The sequence below is a fragment of the Hemibagrus wyckioides genome, linkage group LG19 (assembly GCF_019097595.1).
Source record: "Hemibagrus wyckioides isolate EC202008001 linkage group LG19, SWU_Hwy_1.0, whole genome shotgun sequence".
Lineage (NCBI taxonomy): Eukaryota > Metazoa > Chordata > Actinopteri > Siluriformes > Bagridae > Hemibagrus > Hemibagrus wyckioides.
Window position 1 is genome coordinate 5,757,501 of NC_080728.1, and position 12,679 is coordinate 5,770,179.

A 12,679-nucleotide genomic window follows, 5' to 3' on the forward strand; every position below is an offset into this window, starting at 1 on the left:
TCTGGAATGCTCATAGAGGAAGAGAGAGAGAGAGAGAGAGAGATGGCGAGAGACTATAGTCGCCGGCTCTTGAGGCACAAACACTCAAACTCTGCCCCATCTTTTTGGAAATATGAATTCCTTTACACCTTTTCTACCTTCTACCATGTCTTGTACATCTATTAAGCACATCTACACATTCGATACATCTCATACCTTTCTACCTAAATGGTTCAAAATGGATTTCTATCACTTTTCCAACATCTCCCACCCACTAACCAGCATTCCTCATCACGTGACAGCTACTAAACAGAGACAGGAGACATGTGCTTCCTCTCAGGCATGAATCCAGCCAGCATATCTTTCTAAACATGCTACATCACAGTGTATCTGAGGAAACTGCTATCTGCCATCTTCCACACACATGAGCTCATAGATGCCCACAATTGGAAAGTATCACTCTGAGACTGAGTGATCACTTTGAGGCTGCAGTCTTTAGCCTCCCTGTTACTGCACCCCAATCCCATGCCCGAGACCCTCTTGGGGGAGTAGGACCCAGGAGGGGTTACATTGGTGCCGTGACCCGGATGGAAGTGAGGTTTAGGGGGTGAGTGTAACGGAGGCCAGCACTAGGGGCTGTGCAGGTAAACCTCACTCCCCTGATCTCAAGAGGCGAACTAGCGACTGACACTCGGGGCTACAGTCTTTATCCTTCTTGTTAGTGCACCCGCCTCCCATGCTGGAGACCCGGGTTGGAGATCCACTTGGAGTGGTTGCAAGTAGGACCCGGGGGAGGGGTTACACTTCCTCTTCCAGCAAAATTTCAACAACAGGCAAGGGAGAAGCATCCTGAAACACACAGGTTACTTTCATTCACAAGTGTTACGAGCTGTGTTCACATTCACAGGCATCGCGGTAAAGTTCCAGTTCCAACTGAATTCACATAACCTCCTACAGGTAGTCTCAGGCTCAGGCTCAGTACTGTGCTGTGTTTCCAGCTCCACATGACATTTTCACATTACTGATAATCATACAAACACTGCTCTGTTTCAGACTAAACTGCCAGTGTGGGAAACTGTAAGGCTACACAATTTTGTGCTTTAAACATTGAAACATCAGTTTACATATGAATGTTATGGTCAGGGGTGCACAAACATTTGCCCACATAATGTATCTTATATATGAGACCAGAGGGGATATACTTCATACAGTACTTGGTGTAAACATGTTATATGCTAGTCCTAATGTTTAAAGAAAATCCCAAAACACAAAGAGAGGTAAAAATCATGTGATGTACATGTCAGGTGTTTAGGCTCCAAATAATTTTGACATCTGGTTTGGAGCAGGTTAATGTTCAGTCTTTCTGAAGACATTCCTTGCCAATGCTCTCATGAGGAATTTCCAATAAATAGATGCTGTTTGGCTATTCGAGACACTGAAATAGCGAGCTCAATAAAGCCTCATTGTTATCAAAATGTCAAATTGGTCTCTGTGGCTAAATCTCTCTGAGCTGAGGTCAGAAATTCATTCACTGCTGACTTTGTATCTGTGAGCACGGCATAGACACGTGTACAGAAGTCTCTATTGTCCTGCTGACGTCGCCTTGGAGCGGAGTTTGTGTTTTTTGGAAGTGTGAACAGAAAAGCTGTTCTGTACCACAGTGCAAAGCAGCAAAATGAAGGGATTGTTATATGACAAGTTCAGATTGCTTGCTATCCAATTAGGACTTGTGCCACCTATTAGCAGTAGCTACGAGGACAGAAGATCCTTAACCATATCATATGTCCAGTCCACAATCTCATGGACGAGTCTAGAACCCATTGACTTTTCATTGAGTCTCACTGCAATGTGAACAGACTAAAGGGTAAAGACATTGTCAAAAACACCCTGCTGCACATCTGTATACACTAGATTTACAATTTATCTTATGGATGTACCAAATGAACTTCATTCTGATGTTTGATGTGAATACTGCCCAAAGCTTTTAATCTGTATCTGCATGACTGTATGCTTTGTTCTGCTGCCACGTGATTGGCTGATTAGACAACTGCATGAATGTTCAGGTGTACAGGTGTTCCTAGTAAAGTGGGCAGTGCATCCAGATGTTTTATCTGCGCGAACAGTTTAAAATAGATACAAGTGTGTGTGCAGGTGTGAGCAAGCGGTCAGATATGACGCTCGGACAAATGACATAAAAAGGCATCCGCAATGCAGTGTGTGTGTTCATCAAATGAGACAACTAGTTATAGAAACAGAACAAACTAAATTAAGGAAAATTATAGTTTGCAGGGGCTGGGGGTTCGATTCCTGTATCCTCTGTGTGTGTGTGTGTGTGTGTGGAGTTTGCATGTTCTCCCTGTGCTTCAGAGGTTTCCTCCTGATACTCTGCTTTCCTCCCCCAGTCCAAACACATGCCTTAGGCTGATTGGCATCTCTAAATTGCCTATAGTGTGTGAATGGGTGTTTATGTGAGATGGACTGACAACCCATCCAGGGTGTCCCCTGCCTTGTGCCCCGAGTCCCCTGGGATAGACTCCAGACTCCTAGAGACACTCCTAGAATACGTGCTACACATTATTGATGCACTGACGAACATAACTGCATCAATATATCTCGAGTAATGTGGCTGTTTTTGAGAAACTGTTATAGCCCAAATTCCCAGGTCTCTGTCACACACGCTTCAAAGCTTATACATATATTTAGAGCAGCAGATCAACAGATAGAAATTCGATCACTGTTACACACTTAACATACTGCATTTTGAGCTTTCAAGCAAATCAAAGCTCACACCTACAAAAGAACACTGTGAAAGGAGATAAAAATGTGTGAAGGATAGCTCCCACTAACAAAAAAATGCCAGGATCTATAAATTATTTTGTCTTAAGAAGACCTCTACTGTACACACTTAATTCTAAGTGTCAGTTAGAAGATTAAATGCTGGGGGAGAGCTTGTGTTGTTCAGTGCTTTCGCAATGTAACTGTAGATAAATCTTCCTTCTTGAAGTTGATTTCTTTTACAGGGCTGGATTTTTCATTCCGTTTATATCTAGCTCCATCTGGTGCAGAGTGTTAGATATGTCGTATTTCGAATACAGGCCTTGTCAAGTTGGACTATTGCCCCACCCTGCTGTCAAAGAGAATCACTGCAGCTAGTGCAGCTCTCACACTGTTACTCTCACACGTGTGGCGAAAATGAACAGAAGCATAAACACTCCAGCAGAACTCAGTACTGATACGGTCACTACGTCTTACTACCAGACACTGAATCTAGTACTATATCTAGTTTACTTTTAAGTTTATCTGACACTATATACAAGCAGCACAAGTGACTGGGCTTAAAGGTGAACTCTTTGTCATGTCAAACTCCACAGTGGTGCTTAATATAAAGCTGATATGAAAGTAGACACTCATGGCTTTAAGAATTTGTAGTGTTTCATAAGTATATCTCTTTTTACCTAGCCTACTAGGGGTGATATATTCATACAAAAAAAAACCCCAAACAAAGCGTGATATCCTTGATATCGAACCCATTTCTGCTCTCTGAGATGATCCAAGTGCTTGCTCATAATTTTGACATTTGGAGATGCTATCTTCAACCACTAAAATTCTGTGTAAGGTTATCCAACAGAGGGAAAAACACAGGTCTCACACTACAAGCCAACAGAGTCCTGACTCGTTTTATATCAGACTTGTGACTAGCAATAAAATAATTTGTTCACTGAAAATGTCCAATAAGTCGATTTACATTTCAACACCAGAGCAGAACAACAGTCAACTGGAAAAAAAGGGTGAAAATATTTTCTTTTAAGTATTATCAATCAAAGCACTGTCTCCAACATAAATAAATAAATAAATAAATAAGCTAGATTATTCCTCGTATACTCAGCTCGAAGTGATTTTACGAAGGGAAGCAAGTTAGTTAAATGTTTATTTTAAGTGCGTCACGATAAAAGAGCTGAGGTTTGTTTGTCTATGACGTTCTTGTCTGGAGCTGATCTAATCTGAGAGAGGAAGAGAGTTCTTGTCAGTCTGAAACAACATAAATACACGATAATGATATTTTAAAAAACACACAGAAAGAAAGGAAAATAGAAGTGTCATCACTCTGGTACTAAATGCTCAGGTTTCTGCTGAGTCTATAGAAATTAGGAACTGATCTTAGATGTTTTTCGACTGTCGGCAAATAAAAATATCTTGAGTATAGTCAGATTTATCGAGTGCTTTCTGTTTCAAGACTACACTAGACATTTTTTAGTCACTCTAACTTTCTTCTTCTCTCAGATAATCGCTTAAATGCTCAAATACTTAACTTTTGCCAAGAGAGCCTAAAATTAGCAATAAAAATGACTACAAATACATGTCGTAAGGATATCTTTCGTCATTTATCACACACGGAGAAACACTAGATCAAACGGATTCCACTCGAGATATTTGGATTTGTACGATGACATTTCTGCAGTGTCACTCCTAAAAAAAAATGATAACAGGAAGCTCACAGCATGGAGGAGTGTCGCATTCGCTTTCAGCAGCATGTGCTTTTCGTGCGGTTATGCTAATCGAAAGCTCCCTTATTTCCCTTTTATTTTTTTAAAAGTACATCCCTGCTTCAATCCAAACTGCAGCAAACAGCATGGCTCATTAACAGACGGAACATTATCAGCGGGTTGTAAATCTCTACTGGGGCTAATGGACTGTTGGGAGCTGCCTAAAATAAAATGTTTTTTTCCTAACAACTACTTTGAGAATAAAGTTAGAGTCATTTGCTTTATTTATTTATTTATTTATTTATTTATTTATTTATTTATTTATTTATTTATTTATTTCTATTGACAAGTCTGCTGTTTCTTTATAGGACCATACAGGTGTCGGGTAATGAAAAGTTATGTTTAGTATTTATTTTTTAGTAAATGATAGCGAAAGTGCTGTAGATATCTCTTACCAGTCTGTGTGTGCATCATCGATGACTAACAGCACTTTGGGCTTGCGGACTACAGCCTTGGCCAGAGCGGTGGCACTCGCTGCTGCAGCTGCTGTACTGTCAGCATGAGCAGCAGCTTTGGCCTGCACAGCACTGGCGATCTGAGCGGTCTTCACCACGCTGGAGAAAGAGCTGAGAAACGTGCCCGAGGAGGCGGGTTGAGGAGGTGGACACGGTGCTGCTGCTCCTGCTGCTGCTGCTGGTGCTGCAGGCTGCTGCTGACGCCTCTCCGTGGCCGGGGACGCCGGGGAGCTGGTGGAGCTGCTGGAACCGCTAGAGCCGGAGGGCCTCTGCAAGTCCATCATGTAGCCATTGGGCAGGTTGGCTACAAAGCTGCTGTCGGACAGACGCCGGCGCAAGTAATTCATGGTGGTGCTGTTGATCGGCGAGAGAGAAGAGCTGGGAGAAAAGAAAAAAGCCTTTATTACACACATATTACAGCACAGTGGAATTCTTTTCTTGGCATATCCCAGCTGAGGAGGATGGAGTCAAAGCAGCTATGGTGCAGCGCCCCCGGAGCAGGGAGAGTTGAGGGCCTTGCTCAAGGGCCCAAAGGTGGCAGCCTGGCAGTGCTGGGGCTTGAAATCATCATAACTCATAGATCATAACTTATTTTAAGCTTTATAAGAATGAATCTATATGCAGTTGTAATTAATCAAATTTTACTTAAAATTACGGAAAGTAACATTTTAGTATGTATTTCTGGTTAAAACCAAAAGGTTACAGCAAGCTATTTGTGGAATCCAATTTACAACTGAATCTCACAGCTCAAGAGTATTCACGCAGAATTCATGGCTGCATATAACACCCAAACCACATCCTACACACTTACAGCACTCAGTAGGACGCCTCAACAGCAATGACACGCCACTGATATACTAACCTACTTTAACATGATAGGATTCGACTTGGAAGGCTCCAGGGATCTGAGACTCGGTGGATGTAATTATCTGCAACCGATATATATCTTGTCCTCTCAGTATTACTAGAATCAAACATTTATTGTTCTTATTGATCAAGCCACAATCTATAGAGAAACACCAATCACACTTTATTGCTTTTTAGACGTGAACTGGGTTTCCTGGGTGATGGTAAACTCCGGCTAAATAGAATACTGGGTTTATGTTGTTGGAGGTTTCACACTGCTAAAACTTTACCTAGGATTAACAATTAATCCTGAATTTTCATAATCTTATAATGTTAGTATGACTATAACCTGGGGTTAGACTCAAAAAAAGCCTTAAAAAGCTTTACTGTTAACCAGGTTTGCTTTATTATGGCATTACACTGGACTGTCACACTCCTTCACTGTATTTGGTTTATTATAGTATGTGCTAGAAGCCCTCCCTCTCCTCTGATTGGCTGCGGACTTGACCCGTCACCTCGTTATTCTTCGTAAGCCTGATTACATGCAGCATATCTGACATATAACTATAATTTGGTGTATATGTGTAAAAAAGGTCCATCAAATCTGACCTGACACAGCTCACAGTTAATAATTAATTATTAAACTGAAAAGTTATTGTATCCCCATCATTTTGTCGTCATTAAATAAAATAAAGTGAGAATCTGCACTTTAAAGCACTGGAGTTGAGACAGCATGTACGGAAAAAAAGAAGAAGTAAAAGACAGCAGTTGCATAAGCAGTCATTTAGGGGAAAGAACTGCATGGATCATTAGATTTGCATCTTTTAGACAGAATGAGGAGCAGCAGTAGAGACACTGAGGCTCCTGAAATCCTGTTTTCAGTTAGTCTTTACAAAACACAGAGCAGAGAGAGGATCTGCTCTCGCTAGATAAAAGCCGGGGTGAACAGAGTGTTATGGTGGCCTGAATAAGGCTGAAGAAGAAAGAAAGAAAGAGCTGGAGAGCTGCAGAGAACTGGAGGTGAAAGATAAAGATTTGACAGTAAGACATGAGACAAGGTGCTAAGTGATGCAGTGCTGGTTTGTATAATGGCTGATGAAAAGCGAAGCTTTCTGTTTTAGTCTGAGTGGCACTTTCATCTCATGTCATTACACTGATGTGGCCAAATGGGCCAGACTCAAAAATGTGAGAGTTTGAAGAGAATTTCCACAGAACCAGTGTATCACAATACATTAAAATATGTTAGCATTTTCAAATAAACAAATAACCTTTTGTATAAACAGCTAAACAAAAGTGTCCTTTAAATCCTATTTATTACTGAATCTGCAGAAATCATGAAGCTATCAACTAGTCTAGTCCTTCTAGTCATAATTTAAACACAGATAAATCTAATAAACAATAAATAACTATTTCTGATGGTTGACCTTGCTGTGACCTTGAGCCTGTGTGGATTAATATTCACCTGCTGGTCATTTCTATTGAACTGAATTGAATTTTTATTTCTATAGAGCTCTTACTTTAAGTAGCTTTCCAGAAATGTCTAAATTCCGGATATAAGTTTTAAACTTTTGACATATTTCATGATAATTCCCGATCATATCAAATTCCTACAAACATTCAGTGACTTCTTGATATATATTGTGGTAGCTAATGAGAATCCGGGATAAACTGATGATAGAATTCTTATATAGCTGCATAATGGGAATGAATAGGGACGTGTGAGTAACATCTCTGTAGGACAAACAGGAATAAACCAATTGAAAAGAAAAACTATTTCAAACATTTGCCCTTTGACTCCTGATCGAATCAGCTCTGAAATCAGTTTGGGATCGGGATCATTCCTACAAAAAAGAAAAAAAAATTCAACCACTTGTTCTTAAGATATAGTGCCAAATCTGGTATGAATAGATAGCTGGACAACCTGAGAAGATATTAATAACAAATAGGATTTAACCTTGTTGTTTAGCAAACCACTCCTACACTGAATGCACTACACCTCCTCTCACCTCTGAAAGCGAGGATGGAGTGAAAAAATAGATACAACATGCTGTGTTCATGATCGCATTAAAAAGTCTGTAGTCGAACAACACTGTGGATAAAACGATCCAGACGTGAGCCAAGCACATCAAGAAGAATTCCAAAATATCCCATCACCATTGTTTTAAAAGATTCTTAAGGGAAGAAGAACATATAGGTCTTTAAATGTGGTTCATTTTTATGGAAGAAAGCAAGCGAAGGCTCCCGTCTCTAATGTGAGATCCTCAGCAGAACATTTTGGACTCCTGCAATCAACAGCTACATTCCTGTGTACCCTCAACATACAATACAAATCTGTCACACTGTACGTATTGATGAATTTCAAAGCATATCTCATTCTTCTCCTCCTCACATTCTGCTCAAACTATAGAAAAGATGAGCCTGGTTCTGAGTAGCGCAAAAGAGAGGCACAAAAGCACGTCTGACAGCTACAATGAGCACTCCCAAAGCACAGTATGAGGTGCCAAAGCGATACCAACAATTAGGAAGGAGAAAGAAGAAGGAGAATCTCAGTCTCTCATGCTGCCATTTGTGAAAGGGGGTTATTAAAACAGCCATCAGCTGAGTTAAAGCCAGTGTAAAGATAAACAGGCTTTGCGCAGGATTATTTGGCAGCTTCCTTTGCTCTCTAGTACCAAGTGCAGAGGAAAGGGCACTAACATGCTGAGTAAGAGTCATGGATCACACTCAGCCGCTGCAGGTTATTACAGAGCCAGAGAAGAGTAACACCGAATATATGTGTGACACATTCACGGGAATTTATGAAAGGCTTATATCAAGTTGTTAGTGGACGTTTTACTCATTTTTTTAAACACAGATTGCCATTAATGATCATTGAGACACTGTGTTACTGCATTGTTTTAATAAAAGGAGTATGTGGTCAGTCAGATTTAAGAAAAATATTATGTATACACCGATCAGCCGATCATTATGACCTAATAATGTGTCTAATATTGGTGTTGGTTCCCTTTTAGCTACCAAAACAGCCCTGACCAGTCATGCACTGTATATTCTGACACCTTTGTGTCAGAACCAGCGTTAACTTAATTTGAGCATCAGTAGCTCGTCTGTTGGATCGCCAGCCTTCACTCCCCACGTGCATCAATGAGCCTTGGCCGCCCATGACCCTGTCGCTGGTTCACCACTGTTCCTTCCTTGGACCACTTTTGATTGATACTGACCACTGCAGACCGGGAACACCCCACAAGAGCTGCAGTTTTGGAGATGCTCTGATCCAGTGGTCTAGCCATCACAATTTGGCCCTTCATCAAACTCGCTCAAATCCTTACGCTTGCCCATTTTTCCTGCTTCTAACACATCAACTTTGAGGACAAAATGTCGACTTGCTGCCTGATATATCCCACCCACTAACAGGGGCCATGATGAGGAGATCATCAGTCTTATTCAATTCACCTCCCGGTGATCATAATGTTATGCCTGATCAGTGTAGTTTACATTAAAAATAACACAAGGCATGATTACCATAAACTGAACTTAATTTAAACTTGTTTCATTCATGATTAATTCATGTAGTATTAACATAAACCAGGTACAATGAGAAATCTCACCAGACTAATGGCACTGATGAGACGTAGTAATGTGTCTGTTACATAACACCAGTGTTGTGGGTTCAATCCTCAGCTCAGGTGTGTGCTCGGTGTTTGATTTTATTAGTCAGGGCTTTAAAAATACACGATCAAATCACGCAAGAAGAACTAAAACTAATTGTGTTAATTCAATCACGTGAAACCGATGTACGTGATTAAGTCAAGTTAATTCGATGCCTTTTTTCACTGTGTGCCGCTTTCAATCGGGTTCTTGCATTAGCTTGTGTTTTAATAACAACAAACTTTGAGAAAGTTGCATAAGGTACACAAAGTGCTTCATGCTGAAAATGAGTCGATTAACAACTTACTTTAAGGGAAAATCATAAAAATCATTCATCTGGCTGGCATTATAGGCGTCATAAATAAGAAGCGGTATTAGAATGAGGCTCAAATTTCATTTAAATTATCATACAAAAAGATTAAATTCCATGTTCTTATAAGAAGTGGATTTCTGTAAGTACAAAATGGACACACTGGTGGACACAAGATGGGATTTTGGTATCTATATTGCCTATATCTATATATATCCCACCATTTGGCACCCACAGTCAGTCACCAAGGGTGCTAGATATTTGCCAATACAAAAATGCCTAGTCCAGGCTACAACAGCTGGAGGATAATCTCACCAAGCGTCTACGGCTGGCTGCACATCTGCGGCTGGCAGAAGGGATGAACAGTTGGAGACACCATGCAGTAACCAAATTTCAAAGCCTGTCAGCAGGCCACACACACTTGGCCAGTGGCTGGCTTCCAGTCCACAGCTGAAGACCTGGCTCGTTCCTGGCTTGTTCTAACCACAAACACACAAACACTCTCTCCACAAGCTTGCCAACAACAAACACAACCACTTTACTCCACTTCCTGTCTGCATTTCCTCCATGGTTTAAAATCACTTCTGTAATTGTGCTCAAGCTACCATACCGTACCGTACTGTCCCATAATCCATGATAAAAATCTTAAAAGCACACTTCTAGCAAATTCATCAGAATACTAATGCTTGAGAAATGTTCATTTTGTCATCTTCTGGTCAGAGTTCTGTTGAGTCTGGAGTCTATCCCAGGAACACTCTGTGTGATTTGGGAATCGTTTTCTGAATGGGAGTCCAATCCAACACAGGACACTATGCACACACACCGAGGAGCAATTTAAGTTCAGATCACCTCACAGCATGTTTTTGGGACATAGGAAGAAAATGGAGAACCCATAAAGAACCCAGATAGCCATGAGGTGAACATGCAGAACTCCATAGAGACAGTAACTGGACTGAACTGGAAGTAGCCATCATGGGACCAACATACAGCCAAGAATATTCTAACTGGAACAGTAGTCAACACATAAGGCTTGGTCTGTATAGAAACGGTACATTACCGATTACACAGATAAGAAAAAGCAAAAGCCTCTATGGGAAAAGCTGACAGCATAGAGGGACCAATTTACATTTTGAGCTCAATGAATTAAATTGAAATTGAACCCTTGATGAAAAGCTTTTCTTTAAAAATGGTAGTGCATAATGAAATAAGGAACCCATTTCAGCCCTGTTGGAACAGAAGGTCACATTACTGCCTCACAGCTCCAGGTTTCTTGGTTTCATCCTGAGATTGGGTTACTGTCTGTTCGAGAATTTCCTATGTTCTCCTCATCTTCAAATGAGTTTCCTCCTACTGCCCACAGACACATGCAGGCAAGTGGGTTGGATATGTTAAACTGCTCCAAGGTGTAAAAAAAATATGGCCTTGTGAAGATGTGACGCCCAATCTGGGCTGAGTTCCTGTGTTCCTGGGATTGGCTCCAGATCCACCGTGATCCTTACCAAGATAAAGCAGTTACTGTTAATGAATAAATGACTGACAGTAAATGATGTATTATGGCTGGGTTACAAGTACTTTTTCAAGGTAGGTCTTTCCTTTGGCTTGCAGGACTTCCATTCACTGAAGCAAAACATTTTGTGAATCGCAACACAGACATTATGATTGTGCCTGATTACCTTTCATAAAGGTTTTACACGCTCAGCTGAATGAGATGCAGCTGCTGGACTCATCTCCTGTACATTAAGTTGAGTTTTGCTGCCACAAGGCTACACAGGATCTCGCCAGTGGAAATATACAAACAATCATTACATCATTACAACCCTCAGCCTCCCCTAATGATGACACATTCCCTTCAATACTGCGTCAAATATTACACCACAAATGTAAGGCCCTTGACTTTGGAATAATGGTATTATACACTATATTGCCAAAAGTATTCGCTCACCCATCCAAATAATCAGAATCAGGTGTTCCAATCACTTCCATGGCCACAGGTGTATAAAATCAAGCACCTAGGCATGCAGACTGTTTTTACAAACATTTGTGAAAGAATGGGTCGCTCTCAGGAGCAGTGAATTCCAGCGTGGAACTGTGATAGGATGCCACCTGTGCAACAAATCCAGTCGTGAAATTTCCTCGCTCCTAAATATTCCACAGTCAACTGTCAGCTGCATTATAAGAATGTGGAAGTGTTTGGGAACGACAGCAACTCAGCCACGAAGTGGTAGGCCACGTAAACTGACGGAGCGGGGTCAGCGGATGCTGAGGCGCATAGTGCGAAGAGATCGCCAACTTTCTGCAGAGTCAATCGCTACAGACCTCCAAACTTCATGTGGCCTTCAGATTAGCTCAAGAACAGTGCGCAGAGAGCTTCATGGAATGGGTTTCCATGGCCGAGCAGCTGCATCCAAGCCATACATCACCAAGTGCAATGCAAAGCGTCGGATGCAGTGGTGTAAAGCACGCCACCACTGGACTCTAGAGCAGTGGAGACGCGTTCTCTGGAGTGACGAATCGCGCTTCTCCATCTGGCAATCTGATGGACGAGTCTGGGTTTGGCGGTTGCCAGGAGAACGGTACTTGTCTGACTGCATTGTGCCAAGTGTAAAGTTTGGTGGAGGGGGGATTATGGTGTGGGGTTGTTTTTCAGGAGCTGGGCTTGGCCCCTTAGTTCCAGTGAAAGGAACTCTGAATGCTTCAGCATACCAAGACATTTTGGACAATTCCATGCTCCCAACTTTGTGGGAACAGTTTGGAGCTGGCCCCTTCCTCTTCCAACATGACTGTGCACCAGTGCACAAAGCAAGGTCCATAAAGACATGGATGACAGAGTCTGGTGTGGATGAACTTGACTGGCCTGCACAGAGTCCTGACCTCAACCCGATAGAACACCTTTGGGATGA

At 41.5% G+C, this 12,679-nt stretch overlaps 1 protein-coding gene across 1 annotated transcript in view; it reads right to left on the reverse strand.

Annotated features, from left to right (window-relative positions):
- syn3 (synapsin III) overlaps positions 1-12,679 on the reverse strand; it is a 109,903-nt gene that overhangs the window by 88,878 nt on the left and 8,346 nt on the right. The window contains exon 2 of the mRNA XM_058416766.1: positions 4,919-5,356. Within this exon, the coding sequence (XP_058272749.1) occupies positions 4,919-5,325 (407 nt within the window). The 5' untranslated portion in view covers positions 5,326-5,356. The remainder of the gene's footprint in view (positions 1-4,918; positions 5,357-12,679) is intronic.